The sequence below is a fragment of the Onychostoma macrolepis genome, chromosome 03 (genome assembly GCF_012432095.1).
Source record: "Onychostoma macrolepis isolate SWU-2019 chromosome 03, ASM1243209v1, whole genome shotgun sequence".
In the NCBI taxonomy this organism is placed as follows: Eukaryota; Metazoa; Chordata; class Actinopteri; order Cypriniformes; family Cyprinidae; genus Onychostoma; species Onychostoma macrolepis.
The window spans coordinates 22,317,857-22,336,566 of record NC_081157.1 but is presented as its reverse complement, the minus strand read 5'-3'; the positions used below and the strand labels follow the sequence as shown (position 1 = coordinate 22,336,566).

General features: G+C 36.9%; 1 protein-coding gene across 5 annotated transcripts in view; it reads left to right on the top strand.

The window, feature by feature from the left end:
* LOC131536294 (nuclear body protein SP140-like protein) overlaps positions 1-18,710 on the top strand; it is a 60,599-nt gene that overhangs the window by 39,683 nt on the left and 2,206 nt on the right. Inside the window, exons 7-17 of one of the 5 annotated variants that reach the window (XM_058769126.1) lie at positions 1,140-1,196; positions 1,282-1,333; positions 1,416-1,604; positions 1,697-1,836; positions 1,906-1,974; positions 2,454-2,581; position 2,631; positions 2,674-2,781; positions 2,961-3,035; positions 3,211-3,336; positions 5,701-6,731. In XM_058769126.1, the coding sequence (XP_058625109.1) occupies positions 1,140-1,196; positions 1,282-1,333; positions 1,416-1,604; positions 1,697-1,836; positions 1,906-1,974; positions 2,454-2,581; position 2,631; positions 2,674-2,781; positions 2,961-3,035; positions 3,211-3,336; positions 5,701-5,781 (1,026 nt within the window). In that variant the 3' untranslated portion in view covers positions 5,782-6,731. Of the gene's footprint in view, positions 1-1,139; positions 1,197-1,281; positions 1,334-1,415; positions 1,605-1,696; positions 1,837-1,905; positions 1,975-2,453; positions 2,582-2,630; positions 2,632-2,653; positions 2,782-2,960; positions 3,036-3,210; positions 3,337-5,700; positions 6,732-14,345; positions 14,416-14,620; positions 14,842-14,985; positions 15,240-17,179; positions 17,297-17,689; positions 17,838-18,587; positions 18,627-18,710 lie in introns of those variants that run through there. The other 4 variants (XM_058769124.1, XR_009269905.1, XR_009269907.1 and 1 more) reach the window with 4 other exon arrangements.

Genomic DNA, 18,710 nt, shown 5'->3' with positions numbered 1-18,710 from the left:
GCCTTCATGAAAACACTGTCCAGAGCATTCAGAACCTCAGACTGGGCAGAAGATTCACCTTCTAACAGGATAATAACCCCTAATCACACAGCAAGAGTGGCTTATAGACAACTCTGTGAACGAGCTTGAACCCAATCAAATATTTCTGGAGAAACTTGAAAATGTGCATCTGCCCAATTCAACATGACAGAGCTTGAGAGGTGAAGAGGTGAGGAGAAGAATGGCAGATAATTGTCAGATGATGATGTGCAAAGCTTGTCGCTTCAAATATGAATACTTTCACAAGGCACTATATATTTATTTATTGGCTAATATTTAACATCCCTAATGTATGTGTGTGTGTGTGTGTGAGTACATAAAAGTCCAATTTTGCATGCACAAATTAACTTTTTAGTGGCATTTTTTTATTTGATTTCTTATTAGGTACACCTACCACTGTTTTGAAACAAAACTGCTCCTTTTTATGTATGAAAAAATATTTGATTCTACAACTCTAGGAACTTAGCCTATAGCAGGAATGTGCTTCTAATACAAAGCAACAGTAGTACTGCACATATTTTTGTATCGGCTAGGGCTGGGTAAAAAATATTAGTTTCTTGATTTTTGCATTTTGAATTGTCTTGATTCTTGAATTTTAGGCCTACTTTGTTTGAATAAATCCATCAGGTTTATTTGACAGCCACGATTGAAATGTTTATATTTTAAAAAATAAATAATAATAATTAGAGTAGAAATATAATTATGTAATTGTAAAGTTAGTATTATAAGTTTAGTATTATAAAAAATGAATTGAGTATAATTTAAATGTTTGTATACAAATTAGTTCAATTTAACCCACAAATATTATAATGCAAATGACTCATGTATATTTTACAGCATTAGTCGGGAGATTTTTCTTTTCCTTGAAAATTTGCCATGTACTGTCTTGAGGTATTTATATATCAGGTATATATAGCCAAAATAATCAATATCGAATCGAATTGTAAGCTTTTGAATAGAAATCTAATCGAAATGTGAAATTTGTGTCAGTACCCAGCCCTAGTATTTTTTAAGTTTATAACATAAGGTAAATATGTAGTTATATTAAATACAGCAGACCCCTGATATACATGTGATCACTTAATTTCTCATTTTTTCAGGAGGGGCATCTTGAGTGTCCACAGAGGAAGACTAGAAAGAAAACCTGTGTTCAAAAAGTATGTTGTCTCTCTATGTGCAATGTCAGGTTTTGCTTTTCCTGTTTTTCATTTGACATTCATTAAGTGACTTTGTTCCTTCCAGCAGAACACGAATGAGAGGTTTCCAGTCAGTTCTAACAAGAGCTCCAGTAAAGGTGAGTAACGATCATCCTCGCTCATTCACACGCTCTCTGCTGTCTGTCTGAATGCAGTAATGTTTTATTCCTCGATATTTAGCAACAAGCTCTGGTTCGATGGAGGAAAGTGAACAGAGAGGGAAAGGAGGAGGAACAGAGTTTAGAGGGAGAGTTGAGGAAGAGGAGGAGGAAGAAGACATGGCAGATCTGTCTGTTTTCCAGGCTCCCTCTTTACCAGTCACCTGTGTTTCACTTACTGGGACTTTGTACAAAGACAGATTTGCATTAGGTACGGTATTGCACTGATTTTTGTGCAGAACTCGGTTTGTTTTGTCTGTGTCGAAGGTTTGAGTAGAAGTGTTTGTTTATTTTATGTTCCAGGGAGTCGTGGGAAGTGTATACGTACAGAGGAAAGATGGTTCACTCTAGAGGAATTTGTAAAGCAGGAACCGACTCTCACTGATGGACACTGGAAGAAAGATATACTGTGCCATGGAAAAACACTCAACTTTTTACTCAAGGTAACAAATGAGAGAGATAGCATATAAAAAGTATGATTATTTAATTATGTATTTGTTTGTAATTTCTAGAAACAGATCCTGTACATCCATTCCCTTCTCTGTGAATGTGTGAAATGCAGCACTCTAAAGCAAGACGTGGTGAGAAACATCTCTACCTGAAATATTTTATCATAAGCAGTCATCATAAAAATTATTTATGATATTAACTTCTTAAGTCTTTTAAATGTGTACAGTTGAGGTCAAAATTTTACATCCCCCTTTCAGAATCTGAAAAGTCTTGAAAATCACTGAACATTTTATATTTATATAACATTTTTATTTTAACAATATTTTATTGTTTATTTTTTATATTGTCTTTTATTTTTTTAATTTTACATTTACTCATGCTTCATCGGTCCTAACCTTATTGATGAGTTTCTTTCTTCTGTTCCCTGGTTCTGAAAATAATGTCAATGTTAAAAAAAAAAAATCTTTTCCTTTTGCAGTAAAATATGACTTAGACATGTTGTGGTTAGATTTCCATATATCAAAACAAGATTGTAATATAGAAGAGCAGAATGCATTTGAGCTTATTTCTGTGATGATGATAATGTTATGTCATGTCATCCTCTGAGTAGATGGCCCAGAACAATGATGACGAGTGTTACGTGTGTCGCTCTGAGGGAGATCTTGTGTGTTGTGATGAGTGTCCACGAGCTTTTCATTCACACTGTCACCTACCAGCTATAAATGGAGAAACACCTGGGTGAGAGAGACAAACAGAATAGAAATCATTAAATCAGAAAATCAGCAAGCGTGCTGTACATTCATCCTGTATATGTGTGTGTTTGCTTGTAGGAATGGATTTGTACCTTTTGCGTGTTAAGAAAAAGTCAGCAATGGTGTGACTCCAATAACATGTCTGAACAAGAAGCTTTCAATTCCCCAGTGTCTCAGTACATATTGGTAAATTCAGCACCTTAATATAGAAGATAACCATAAACATTTAAGGTGCTCACAGTTTGTAACTGCATTCAATGCCTTAAAGTGCTGCCAACATAGGCTGCTCAGCAGGTTTAGAAACAGAACAGTTATTTATGGGCCTAATTGTGGATATGTGATTGTGTGCTGATTGTCGTCTTTAGCACTGCCACTGCCTCCTGTTATGTGTGTACAGAGAGGACATCCAGAAGGTGTTTGTTAAGGATCCACAACAAATAGTGAGATTGACTCCTTTTTTCTTCTTGCTGTGTTTTTCATGTGACCTAGCTTCAGAATTGTACTCTTTTCATGCCTTAGTTTAATTTAAAATAGTTTACAAATAGAATAGAAGTGATGAAAGATATGACTTGAAATTTATAATGCGTTAAAAACCAGAAATAAAATGACTTCCAGGTGTCCAGATGCTCTGAGTTCATAACTCAGCCGATGTGGAAGTTGGAAACTGGCGTGTATCAGACGGTAGGAGAATTCGTCTCTGACTTTCAGCTCATTTTCAGCAACTGCAGCACATTCAATAAGGTAAGATTCACTGAAACATGTTACATAACACAACCCATTTCCAGAAAAGTTGGGACATTTTGAAAAATGCAATACAATCAAGAATCTGTGACTTGTTAATTCTCTTGAACTTTTATTTAATTGACAAAAGTACAAAGAAAATATTTCCAAAGTTTTCACTGACCGATGTAAATATTAACAAATTTTGTAAATATTAACACATTTTGATTTTGATGGCTGCAACACACTCCACAAAAGTTGGGACAGAGGCAAAATAAAAGTGAAAAGGTTATAGAATATCCATGTTAAACTGTTTTGAAACAGTTCACAGTAAGCAGGTGAACTGGTAATAGGTCAGTGTATCATGTTTGGGTATAAAAGGAGCATCTCAGTCTTTGCCAGCAAAGCTGGATCATGGCTCATCACTTTGTGCCAAATTTCATGAGAGAAGTGTCAAACAAATCAAAAATAACATTTCGCTATGCAAAATCGCAAAGAATTTAGGTCTTTCACCAACTACCATATATAATAATGTGAAAAGATTCAGGGAATACAGAAGAATCTCAGTCTGTGTAGGGCAGTGGTTCTCAACCCGCGGCCCTTCACGAATTCAAATGCGGCCCACCATGCTGAATCAGGGCCGGCGCCAAGGTGGGGCATTCGCGGGCCGTGCTGAACTTGATCGATTTCGAAAGCGAAAGTGAAACCGGTAAAACAGCGCACATAAGAAAGCGATTGCACGCATTAGCAACTGCACGCGATCACGGATTGCAAAACATCTCTCTAGAGAACCTCAGATTATTAAATTCGAAAGTTCTTTCCATATTTGGATCAAGGCTACCTTTCTGCAATGTCGCGTGTCAAGTCACGCTTCCGTGCGCGTCTTACAGACTGCAACTTACAATCGCAACTTCACTGTGCTGTTACTCCTTTCGAGCAGAATTTCACAAAATTGGTCAGCTCCCGACAGCATCAGGTGTTTTATCAATGGTGAGTAGAATTATTTCTTTATTTATTTCAATAAATGTAATCGTTTAGATACCATAATATTTAGGCTATAAATAATATTATAAATCTGGTTTGTTTGTATTGATGACGTAATATGTAAATGACATGCGTGCGGCCCGTGAGACTTGCACGTGGACCATAGTGCAGCCCGGTGGAAAAAAGGTTGAGAACCACTGGTGTAGGGCAAGGCAGGAAACCTCAGTTGAATGTGCTTGACCCTTGAGACCTCAGATGGCATTGCATAAGAAACCGTCATGCTGCGGTGTTAAATATAGCTACACGGGCTCAGGAGTACTTCAGAAAACCACTGTCATTTACCACAGTCTACTGCTGCATCAAGAAATGCAACCTGAATATATGTTACTCTAAGAGAAAGCTATGCAGCGATGGTGCTGGGTTCTCTGAACCAGAGCTCATCTCAGATAGTCAAAAAGACAGTGAAAATATGTGCTGTACTCAGATCAGTCCACATTTCAATGTTGAGTGCTTGGTCCCAACGACCAAAGGGACCATCCAGATTTTCATTAGCGACAGATGCAAAAGCAAACTTCTGTCATGGTATAGGGGTGTAGCAGAGCAAACGTCATGGGTGACTGGCTTATGTGCGAAGGTACTATTGACATGGAGGCATATACTGGGATTGTACAGAGACATATACTGCCATCAAGATGATGTCTTTCATGGGAAGTCCATGGTTATTAGATCAAGACAATGCCAGCTCTCATTCTGCATGTGCTACAACAGCGTGGTTTTGTAGACACAGAGTGAATGTGCTAGACCTAGTCCAGATCTTTCTCCTATTGAAAATGCATGACCAGTCATGAAAAGGAGAATCAGACAACGACAATCACAGACTGCTGACCATCTGAAGTCTTGTATCAAGCGAGATTGGGAAAAAAAGTTTGCTCGCAAACCTTTAACAATTAGTATCCTCTATTCCCAAACAATGAAACATTGTAATTTAAAGGAAAGTTGATGTGACACTGTTAAACGTGCCTCGGTCCCAACTTTTTTGGAGTGTGTTGCAGCCATCAAACTCAAATTTGTCTATATTTACAAAACAAAATTAAGTTGGTCAGTGAAAACATTGGAAATATTTTCTCTGTACTTTAGTCAATTAAATAAAAGTTAAAGAGAATGAACAGATAACATATTCCTGATTTTATGGCATTTCACAAATCGTCCCAACTTTTCTGGAATTGGGGTTGTAAATAAATCACCAAATAACAGATCAATAGCTTTTTGAAATGAAGTTGTTCTGCAATCTTATATGTGAACACATATCTTGGACATTGTTGATCATTATTGTTGAGATGATTAACTTTACAAGTTACCAGATTTTTTTTTTTTTGTACTTTGTCCTCTTGCTCTTTAAAGGACAGTGAGTTTGGCCGAATGGGTGCCAGGCTGAAGCGAATGTTTGAGGAAGAGTTCCGGAAAATCTTCAGTATCCAATGACAGCTCTCTTTTACAAGTCTTTCAAAGATACAATTGAGATCTGAGTATCTTTAAATATTCATTAGATCTCATTACTATGTATATAAGATGTATACAATTTTGAAATTTGAAGTCCTGCATAGGACAATGGATTGATGCAATACATGACTTAGTTGCTGTTTAACACTACATCTTTTGTTTGGTAATGCTATCTTTCCAGTGCAGTGAGGGTCTCTGTACTTTTGTGTCCATTCATTTTTCATTTTTTAACCCAGAATTGAAATACAGAAAATGCAGTTTCTTCTTCAATGATTCAAACACTGATCAATAGGATAAGCAGACACAAACTACTTTTCATTATTCAAAATTCACATTTCACAAAAAATTGTAAAAGTTATGCTTTCTGTTTTCAACTTTTTTTTTTTCTTTTTTTTTGTAGCATTGTTTAATGTAGCCAATCACTGATAATTTCTGACCTTTTTCTTGAACACATTAGTCAAGCGTTTAAGTTAGAATCCACTTACCGCTCAAACAGTTTTGCTGCATGCTCAGGAGTCTCTCATTATAACAAAGTGTAACATGATGTAAATAAGACATTGTGCAGTGTACAGCTTCATTGATTATAACAGAACTTTGTGAGATTGTGATGAACTGAAATGAGTGACGCTTTTTAGTGATAATGTATAATGTAAGGTCTCTGCATTGCTATAGTTATCAACTGAACGTGCGGGGGGAGAAGCATTACTAAATCTTAATTTTTCTATATTAATTTTTTTCATTAAAGGTGTAAAAAGTCATAAATGTGTGGGTGGCCCTGAAACTCCCCTTCTTTTTGATTAGTGAACCATCCCCCATTTAGCTGTACTACATGTACATCATGGGTACTCAAGTTCAGAGGCCAAGCGGGCTGCATTTAAACTACATAAAATGCGAAGGGCCACAAATTACAATTTGCATCATCAGACTTTATTTAAGACAATATTTGCTGATTTAGAAATACAGTTTATTACTTATCCAAGTCTTGCTTGTCCTTGTCCCATTTAAAATAACACTAAGCATGAATGAATATATATATATATATATATATATATATATATATATATATATATATATATATATATATTTAAAGTGTAAAAATCTGGAACAAAAATTGGATTAAAAGTTTTTGTTATATTGATGCAAACAAAAATTGCAATCAATTTCTAAATGTAATTTCTAAATGTATTTCTAAATGTAAAACAGACGCTGGCAGCTTCAAAAAAGACGCTTAGGCCGTGTTCACACTTGGCGTCTTTTTTGAAGCTGCCGGCTTCTGTTTTACAATAGGGACTTTAAGCAGCCTCCACAGTCATATTGCGCGTTCGCGACTTCAACTGCTACTTCGTGGCATTTTATATTGGCTGTGTCTCATTTAGAAGGCTGCGTCCTCCGGAGGTTGCATCCTCTGTAGGATGCATAACGTATACGAAGTGTCCTCAACCTAGAATTAAACGAGACGGCCTTCGTAGGACGGGCGGGGAAAAAAACAGGAAGTATCACGTTGATTTGCCAACACATTTTAGAGCATTGTTGCACTCTCACACTACTTAAATTAAGGAAAAATGTTTCTAAATTTGGAAAGTAATTAAAAAAAAAGAAGCTTGTTTTATTTCGCTCAATGTTTGAGGAGCTGCAACGTTCGTACAACAGACAGCTGTTAGAGGAAAAAAAGGAGGAGGATATTAAGAACAAAGTTTAACCTATATAAACCTCAAAGTTTTTATTGGAGGCAATTTAAGTTAAGTTGAAAACACCACATCTGCGCTTGTGTGTACATCTGCCGGCACCGGCATTTTTCAAATTAACGACAGTTGTTTATTGACGCAAAGAATTGTGGGTTATCTGTTGCAGCGAAGGATACACCTGATGCATCCTCCGAATTCCTGTGAAAGAAGGTCGCATTCGGAGTGTCCTGCTTGCTTTTCTGAAATGAGACAGTCTCGATGACGTATGCACCCTTCGAATGAGACCTCCGGAGGACGCAGCCTTCTAAATGAGACACAGCAGACATATTTGTACAAACGAAAAAATATTTAAAATTAGCTTTTAAAACATAATCAAAGTTTAAAACATAATCAACACAGATTAAAAGAAAGACTAATGGTAGAATCTTATACTGATGGAATTAAATGGTATATATCATGAAACGCAACATTTAACTACATAAGCTGTCATAAAGCAGCTGTTCTCCGCTAGTAGATGGAGAACGCCACGAAGTAGCAGTTGAAGTCGCAAACGCGCAATATGACGTTGGAATGCCGTTGCCGTTCCAGCAGTGGAGGCTGCTTAAAGTCCCTATTATAATCCTATGGAGTAAACCGTGTTTTCAAAAAAGTTCTGAGCGCTTTTTAAAACGCAACCGTCGGCGTCTTTTTCTGCAGCTCAGAGCGTTTTTTTGAGTTGAAAAAACTTGAATCTAAAAAAGAAAAAAAGGAGAAGGTGCCGGTAGATAGATTGATCGTACTAGTTTCGGAGCTGTGTGATATGAGCACAAAACTCTATCATAATATACATCATAAAGAGGCTGTGTGGGCACAGATTGGTTGGATCATTTTTTGTTCAGGTAAGTTTATCATCTACTACTTAAAAACATCATGTTAGCTTCTGTAGCATTAGTGGTCGCTCAGCTACTGTAGCAGCTGTTGCTATGGAAACAAAAGACGCTCTCTGCTGCTATTTGTAGACGCTGCCAGCTTTTTTTTTCATTAAAAAAGCGCTCTCCTCAACTTTTTCTAGTCCAAAAAAAAAGACGCCAAGTGTGAACACGGCCAAGATACAGGAGCTGGTCATATAATTAAAATATCATCAAAAAGTTGATTTATTTCACTAATTCCATTCAAAAAGTGAAACTTGTATATTATATTCATTCATTACACACAGACTGATATATTTCAAATGTTTATTTCTTTTAATTTTGATGATTAGAGCTTACAGCTCATGAAAGTCAAAAATCAGTATCTCAAAATATTAGAATATTACTTAAGACCAATACAAAGAAAGGATTTTTAGAAATCTTGGCCAACTGAAAAGTATGAAAATGAAAAGTATGAGCATGTACAGCACTCAATACTTAGTTGGGGCTCCTTTTGCCTGAATTACTGCAGCAATGCGGCGTGGCATGGAGTCGATCAGTCTGTGGGACTGCTCAGGTGTTATGAGAGCCCAGATTGCTCTGATAGTGGCCTTCAGCTCATCTGCATTGTTGGGTCTGGTGTCTCTCATCTTCCTCTTGACAATACTTCATAGATTCTCTATGGGGTTCAGGTCAGGCGAGTTTGCTGGCCAATCAAACACAGTAACACTATGGTCATTGAACCAGCTTTTGGTACCTTTGGCAGTGTGGGCAGGTGCCAAGTCCTGCTGGAAAATGAAATCAGCATCTCCATAAAGCTTGTCAACAGAAGGAAGCATGAAGTGCTCTAAAATCTCCTGGTAGTTGGCTGCGTTGACTGTGGACTTCAGAAAACACAGTGGACCAACACCAGCAGATGACGTGGCAGCCCAAATCATCACTGACTGTGGAAACTTCACACTGGACTTCAAGCAACATGGATTCTGTGCCTCTTCACTCTTCCTTCAGACTCTGGGACCTTGATTTCCAAATTAAATGTAAAATTTACTTTCATCTGAAAAGAGGACTTTGGACCACTGAGCAACAGTCCAGTTCTTTTTCTCCACAGCCTAGTTAAGACGCTTCTGACGTTGTCTCTGGTTCAGAAGTGGCTTGGTAGCCCTTTTCCTGAAGACGTCTGAGCGTGGTGACTCTTGATGCAGACTCCAGCTTCAGTTCTCTCCTTGTGAAGCTCTCCCAAGTGTTTGAATCAGCTTTGCTTGACAGTATTCTCAAGCTTGCGGTCATCCCTGTTGCTTGTGTACCTTTTCCTACCTAAATTCTTCCTTCCAGTCAACTTTGCATTTAATATGCTTTGATACAGCACTCTGTAAACAGCCACACCTTTCAGTAATGACCTTCTGTGACTTGCCCTCTTTGTGGAGGGTGTCAATGTTCGTCTTCTGGATCATTGCCAAGTCAGCAGTGTTCCCCATTATTGTGGTTTCAAAGAACAAGAGATACCCAGAATTTATACTGTAGGGACGGCCATTTATTCAAACTCAAATGTAAATATTCTAATATTTTGAGATACTGATTTTTGACTTTCATGAGCTGTAAGCTCTAATCATCAAAATTAAAAGAAAAAAACATTTGAAATATATCAGTCTGTGTGTAATGAATGAATATAATATACAAGTTTCACTTTTTGAATGGAATTAGTGAAATAAATCAACTTTTTGATGATATTCTAATTATATGACCAGCACCTGTATATACGTATACGTAAACTGCTCTCTCTGGTCAGCGGCAGAGCGAACGCAGATTTGAATAATAGCCGCTTTTCCACTATCGGTCCGAACGGTTCTCTTCGCTTAACCGTCCCGTCCCGTGCCAATCCGGACCAGTCAGCACGTATACGGTTTCGTTTTCCACTGCGGGGCTGATAACAGATCTCTTTGGAATGCAATTCAAATGCGTCAGTCGTTGCCGTGGTAACACAAGTGTAAATTACATATGATATGAGGTGTAAATAACCACCACGTTATGGAGGATGATCAGAAATTTCTTTAGATTTTATTACTAATTTGTGTTTACATTGCTCAAAATAGCGCGCTTAGCAAACTACGGAGAAACTAGCAGCCAGGCAACAGACAAGTGACAGATCCTGAGTGGCGAGGTCACGCACACGCACTCTACCAGCACGTACCTACGTACGGTTCTTAGAACCGTTCGGCCCGATAGTGGAAAAATAGATATATGAATCCTGTCATTTATGAACAAGATTGCGTGGGTGATTGAATCTGTTTGCGATCTGGCTGTTTATTTAAATATCCAACAATAGGCCTATACAACAGTAAACATAGGACATGCCAATATATGGTTTAGCTGTGTTCTTCAAACCATCTCTGGTATTTTCATAATAATTAAGTATACAGGCCTAATCCAATGCTAATCGACATAGCATTTATTACTGTATAGCAGTGGTTCTCAATTCCAGTTTTGGGGGCCCCCTGCTCTGCACATTTTGCATGTCTCCCTTATTTAACACACCTGATTGAGATCATCAGCTCGTTAGATCCATGAACTGAACTAATGAGCATGTTATGGGTTATGAAAGGTTATTTTTTTAGTTTTGGGAGTCCCCAACAACAGGTTGACATGCATGCAAGGTCAAAAAACACTTTCATTTTCTTACAGTATGCATTTATTTTTATCTTATTTGCTTAACGACTCCCAAACGATTCGCTCAACAATTCATTTCTCCAAACCCCTCCTTTGTGACGCTAATCTGCGGTGATTGGTCCGACTGGTCGATTTTTTTTTTTTTTTTAAAGCAGTGCCTTTTTCACACTTCCGCGTTTCTGGCTTCCGGATTGGCGCTTGCAGGTTAAAAGTTTTTCCGGTGACAACAGCGGCCGTACTGAACAAGAATGAATTAGAGAATCAAAGTCTTTATTTTACAAATTAGATCCTATGAAAATGCTTGAACTGCCGGTACTGTACTCTACAAAACGCAAACATTTCACAATTAACTGTTTGGTCAGATCGGGTCATCACAAATACACATTTGTTTAATTCTAAATGGTGGCAGAATCAGTTAGCTTTGCCATTCTGTCCGTTTGGTGCTGGCTGTGCATTATGACTCGTGATTTTTTCCGCTATTATTATTATTAAAGTAATGTTGAATTTTCTACTTGCTCTCCTTTGCATTAATGTGATGGAGTAAATATACGGCGTGTAACATGCCCTGGGAAATACATATTATTTTGAAGATTCGTGGCCTTGTTCCTATTTTATCGGGATTACTTGTGTTGAGTTTAATATGCTTCAACTGGACTGAGAATTGTTTAATGTATTCATGGAAAAATGTGCATCTGGACATAAATGTTGTCATTTTGAAGTAATTTATCACGATGTGGTGATTCGAGGGGAAATGACTTAGTAAATTGAGAATACGCTCAAATGTACCGGAGATCAAAGACTATTTAAAAAAGGGACTTTGCCAGAGATGGAGAATAGATCCATCCAGCGCTATGTTAAGCGCATTATCTCACGAGTCAGTGGCCATATAAGTTACAAACAAGTAAAATGATATTTCTTTATAGATTATATAACAACAACTTGGAAAACAGACAAAACAGAAAAGGTAAGAAGCATTATTTGAGAAAAGGGCACACTGATATAATAGGCGCAGACCTGTAACGGAACTAACTTTACCCTGCGCTGACGTAATTTCCGATTGTTGTGAAAAAGGCTAGGGCAAATTCCAAACGGCTTTTTTGCGCCCTTGAAGGGCACTTCGGGAAGGGGACGCCATTTGTAGGGACGTTCCAAACGAAAGTGAGCAACTGATTCCCACGAAGGGCCCTTCCAGAAGTCCTTTAGTGAAGGGAACATGCGATGGCCACTTCACGGAAGTGATTTCCGTTTGTGATCATGTGATCTTCACTAGGAGCTCTTGCGATGCATTTTAAAGCAAAATTGGGGTTTATTTTGACTTTACATACAAACGTAAGTAGAATAAGCCAATTTAATTTTTCTTTATGTAATACAAAATATTTTCGTCAGTGATTAAAAAAAAGAAAAAGAAAAAAAATATGATTTAAGACTGTATTGTTAGCAAGTTTAAGCAAGTTTAGTTTGAAAAAGTTTAATAGTAAATAAGACACAGACAATATTTTAATAAAATAATAACAATAAGAAGAAATATTTATTTGCAACAATTGTTGGAGCGCTGAATGCTGCACGCACGCGCAGCTTTGTCAAGGTAACGTTTTGTCCTCATTCCCTTTACCAAGGAAGTTCCAAACGCTTATAGGAGACAGTAATGCCCTACACCGTTTAAAGAACACACTTCAAGGGCTCTGCCCTTCGAAGGGAGTAGGGCATAGGGATGCTCACTTCTGTTTGGAATTCGCCAATTCAATAATTGTGAGCAGTGCTGATTTGTGTACAGCCGTTACCGGGGAAACAGCTATTTTTAACACTCCAAAAGCATCACCTAGTGGCAACAAGTAGGCGGGCAATATGCTAATGTTTCATTTTGACGTCAACGGCTTAAGATTCGTTTTAAAAACGACTCGTTTCAATGATTCAGAGTCGACTCTTTCTTTTGAGAGACAAAAGGCTTGTTTGAGATGAGCAAAATCTGTGTTCTCTTCTAAAATGTTTTATTTTTTAAATCTGATTTCATGCCATTATGTATTTAAATTGTGCATGGATATTCCCAAACACTATGACAGTGCGATCTCTGTGTGAGATATGTGATTGTTGTTGTATTTTCTATAAAAATCTAAAATATGTGTTTGAATTAAAATAAAAATGGATGATAAATACGCCTTTCGTGTGGAATTAAATAGCAAGCACTTTGAGTGTCTTGTTCATCATATTTATATTAATACAAAAGCAACAGAACGAAATGATATCATGTTTATCAGCAGCACAGCATATGAGTGAGAATAATGCAATATCTGCCTTTGATCTCGTAGGTATCTGTTCCATCTCGAGAGGTCAGAACTGTCGGTCTTGACTGCGCTTATTTCACTCCTCCCCTCACTGCAGCCGCCTACTCTCGCCTACATTTCAGGCGAGGCGCATCTCAAACAAGCCTAATAACTTCATACACGGTGTACTTTCAGATTTAAAACTTTGTAGGATGTTTTCATTCAGCTGTGTCACACACTACATGAAAGGTAATTTTCAAAAATCCTTAATAGGGGCACTTTAAATAAGGGACACATGCAAAATGTGCAGAACAGGGGATACCCAAAGACTGTAATTGAGAACCACTTCCTTATAGAATATAATATTATCTGCCTCGTTCTGTGACAAAAACCACACATCAGCTCACAAAATGAAGTTATTTCAAACACTCAACTGCGTAAACTCATGTTATTAAATGTCCTCTTTTGTTGGTTGTTGTTTGGGGCGTGTCGCGTGGTTAGTTACAGCGCTTGCAGAAGTCGAGCAGCTGTTACTGCATGCGATTGTATACATTTAATAAAAAAATAAATACAAATAAAGCTGCCTAATATTTTGAACGCAAATTGTAATAAAAATGCATTAATCTTCAGCATGACGCGGGCCACAAAATGAATGCAGACGGGCCACCTGTTGAGTACCCCGATGTACACAGTAAATGCGACAACCGCGAGCTCAATTCATTTTGAAGTGGGAGAGAAGCGGCTGGCAAGTCGAGCTTGTTCACAAGAATCCTGCCGCTTAGTCATGTAGTCTGTTAGCGGCACTTACAAGATAAAAAAAATATGTGAACTTAGAAAGCTGACATCACAATCATGTCATGGAGAAACCTTTAGCTGTCCTGGATGCTAAACCTCTGTTTTTGTTTTGTTTTGTTTGTTTGTTTTTTTGTATTGTATTGTATTGTATTGTATTGCATTTACTCTTAATATGTGCTTTAGTGTGTGATCATTTTGGACCCTGTTTGAAAACTTTATGTGCCACTGTTGTTTTCCTTTACCTTGGTCCTCAGAAATTGCTGAAGTGTTCACACCTAAAATACTTAAAGGAAATGACAAGGACAAAAACAAAAATGTATACAGGTATTGAACCTTTTTTTTTCTCTCTCTCTCTCTCTGGTGTGTTAATCTGGTGTGTTGATCATCTTCTTTCGTTTTTCTGGGAAGTTGCTGTTGCTGATTTAGTCTGTTTTATTTTACTAAAACTCTGATCCACACCCTTTACTGTCACATAATAAAAGATGCAGGCCATTATTATTTAATAACATGAAAATGCTCTGTCCTCTAGGTTTGTGTGTCCATATGCTGGTCAGTTTCTTTGCAGTCTGACCAGCCTTGTGTTTGTGATGGAGGGTGAAGGAGAGGTGCTTTATAACACTGTTTCATGGGATCCTCGTCTGTTAGATGGTTTGAGCAAGACTGACAAGTCTGCAGGTCCCTTGTACGACATTAAGTGTTTTAATGGTTCAATCTCAAGACTTCACCTTCCACACTGTGAAATATTCTCAGGTATGCATCATTTCTACATGTGAATGTAATGAGTGCATATAATTCTCACAGTGTGAGGGCTTAAATAATCAGCTTTGTTGGAAAACCATCTGCATATGTTAAATAATAAAATATAATTATCTACAATTTTTGTGTATTTTACAGAGGAAGATATGGATCGTTTATCTGTAGCACATTTCACTAATGGTAATGTAGCAATAATGAATCCGCTTAAAGTGACTGAAACGCATGTGATGATTGACATCAAAGATCTCTCCATCTTTGGGCTCATAAAAAGGATATTTTGTCCTTCCCCCGTCGTTGCCCAAGTACTTGTCTTTCTGCGACCAATAACTATGAGAGAGGAAGAAAACATACTGGATGTCCATTTGCTCCCATGGAATGTTCCACTGTCAGAGGTATCAATACTTTTTTGTTTTAATGATCCTATGATACTAAAAATTGGTCTTGACATGTGGGTGGGTTTGTATTAACATGCACTCTGAATCATATCATATGAGCACAATGTTCATAATTTACCTGGGGTTAACACCGTACATTCCTAAACCCCGGGTTCACATTCTTATTTGCATATTTGTGGTGTTAATGTCACTGATTGAATGAACACAGCACACAACCTTTTTACATCAAGGCTCTAGCATTGCACATCCTCATATTGCAGGCTGTACTATTTCCCCGAATTGACTTTTCAGGCTGGAAAGGTAAAAATTCAACCTTCTTCACTCCAAATCATTTTTTTCCATCAAACCCTGAAACAGCTGTTTATACGTGGTGTTTCTGTGACTGTCCAAAGCATATTAGGCGCGTGATTAGTTAAGTGTCTAATCGTAACATTCAAGAGGCACCAACCCTTCTCTGGAGCAGGGTTCCATAATCATGTTTAAAAAGTGGTTCTAACCCTGCTTCTAAATTACAAGTGTGAAATTCCTTTAGGGTTAAAAGCAGGGTTTAAAACTATGATAAACCTGGGTTAAGTACAGTTTGAAAAGCCCTAAAGTGTAGATGTAAGTAAGAGATTCACTGTGGGTGCAGTCAACTTTGATTGTGAGAATACAGAACCAATGATCTTGCGACGAAAAGATCAACAGCTTCAGTGATTATGTAAGGAATATAATCAAATTACAAAATTCTTAAAGGATTTAGTTTTCATGTTGCCGAAAACACACTATAAATTGTCAGGAGTGACAGCAGAATTTAAATGCAGGAGTCCACTAAATTATTCATATACTCAAATTATACTTTGTGTGAATCACTGACAGATGTAATAATCATTGAATATGACACCGAAAGCAGAATATATGGCTTAAATGGGTTTGTTCACACAAAAATGATAATTCTTTCATTAATTACTCACACTCATGTCATTCCAATCCCATAAGACCTTCGTTCATCTTCAGAACAAAAATTAAGATACTTTTGATGAAATCCGAGAGCTTCTGACCCTGCATAGACAGCAACACAACTACCACGTCCAAGGCCCAGAAAGGTAGTAAGGACATCATTAAAATAGTCCATGTGACATCAGTGGTTCAACCTTAATTTTTTTAAAGCTACAAGAATACTTTTTGTGTGCAAAGTAAACAAGAATAATGACTTTATTCAACAATTTCTTGTCTTCCGTGTTTACTTTAAACTTCACCAAGCTGATTACTCACTCCCACGGTTCATGTTTTCATGCCATTTTAAGTCTTGTTTTGACATAAAAAAGTAGTTATATCCAAGTATGTGAATTGTTTACTTACCTTTTTAAATTAGTCGTCCCATTAATGCCATTATATTGCTCATTCAGACTGAATGCACACAAACACAAGAGGCGGGATTTCTCACATGAACCAATCACAGCCGATCATAACGAGTCATATCCAATCATATTGCAATGGAGGCATTGACTTCCCCCAGTCGTTCTCAATAACCCCCAGCAAACTCACGGCACACTTTGGGGCGTCTGTTAAAACTCAATGGGCTCAGGAGAGGTGAGAGAGACACGGACTCCCGCTGTAGCTTTACCTGCTGGAGTTACTGTTGGACATTGTTTCTTTAGAAAAAACAAGTGATTTATACACTTTGTAATGTTATATTTTGTAATATTGGCATTGTTTTGTTTTTTTGTACTACATTGTTTTTTCTCATCCAATTTTTGAGGAGGCACTGCCTCCCTTGACTCCTCGGAGGAAATGCCCCTGCCTTAAAGTGACATTTCTTAATTGTGTTAAAAATAAAGGCTGTTTAGATATTGGGATTAGGAGATATTGTCTCATTATGTTGGAAGGGACCATTTTTGTTACCTAGGCTCTGGCTGGCCTACACAGCCTCTTCCTAACCCCAACCTCTTCTTAAGGTCAAGGACCAACACGCGGAGAATACACACATTAAAACCAGTTCAAAGTGTTGTCTCACCCCGGGAACACAATACCGTCTGTGTTGTCAACCAGAGGGATCTACAGTGCAGCCAGCGGTAACATCTTTATTTAATTATATTTAATTTAAACATTATTCATTATATTTAGTTGCAGAAATCTCTGCAATATATTCCGTTATAATTAAAGTGTTAGTTCACCCAAAAATGTATTTCTACTTTTCACGGTCCAGTAAAAAAAGAAAAGAAAGAAATTTAAAAAGTGATAATACGCCACTGAATCAATATCAGGGCCAGTAAATAATTACAAAATTTTCATTTCTGGGTAAACTTTCCCTTTAATGTCACTAACAATGTCACTGAAGTATGGATTTTGTTGTTTTTGCTTATCTTTTTCTTCTACTTGTTTTAACACATTTTAGCACAAAGATTAAAGTTGATTTATCAGGCCTTTTAGTTTTTCTGCCCAATAATTTCTTTCACTTTTTTCAGACCGAGGAGTTTGAGTTTAATTTTGGTCCAAACTATCATCCCACATTTGAAGTGTTTGTGAATGTCAGAAATAAGGAGGTCAAGCTAAGTCTTATGAATAGCACTGAAGGAAGGGAAGTGTGGGTTCCACGACGAATCCTTCTCACAGGTAATGAATGACAGAAATAATTGTTGCTAGCAATGCTAGAATTTATCATGAATATGAAGTTGTGTAATTATAACACCAGTTGGGAAATAAAAAGCATATACATAATGGAAGATTTAAAATAGACTTAACTTGTGATTAAAAACAGATTTAACCCATATCACATGATTATATGTAAGCTTTTGCTTTAGACACGTTATTCCTTACAGTTAAATGAATTAGTGCCATATAAAGGTGAAAAATATATTCAGTAATATTATCATGAGTTAAAGTTATCATTTCATTCTTGAGTTGTGTGCTTTTATTTGACATACAGTTGATTAGTGTTTTCCCAAGTGTTTCAAGATGATTTTAACATTTTGGCTTAAACTAAATAGAATATTGTGATCTATGAAGTCTTTATCTTTGTTTTACCTTTTTTTATTAGGAGTGCAAAACATACAACATATGATGAACACAAAACACAAAAACAGCAATAGAACAGCAATGAAAATAAATAGCAATGACAATCTGAATAATAGTAGAAGTATTTAAGTAGTATTAACATGCACAATAATAATAATAATAATAATACTAAAGATGGTGATAATAATATTCTGTGAGGACGGCAACAGTCATATAAATAATAATAAAACTAAAACTAATAATAATAGTAACAATAGTAATAATAAGTCTTTATCATTCTAACTACTTTGATAAGGTTTTGATTTAATTAGGTTTTTATGACTGATTTTTCTGTTTTGTTATTAACAGGCCAAGATGTAGACCTCCCAGTTCACAGGCAGCTCATGGGTACGAACTTAATTGCAGTAGTTGCTCATTCTTTCTGATACACACAATTTTTTAATCAAAAAATTTGAATCTTTTTGTTTGTTT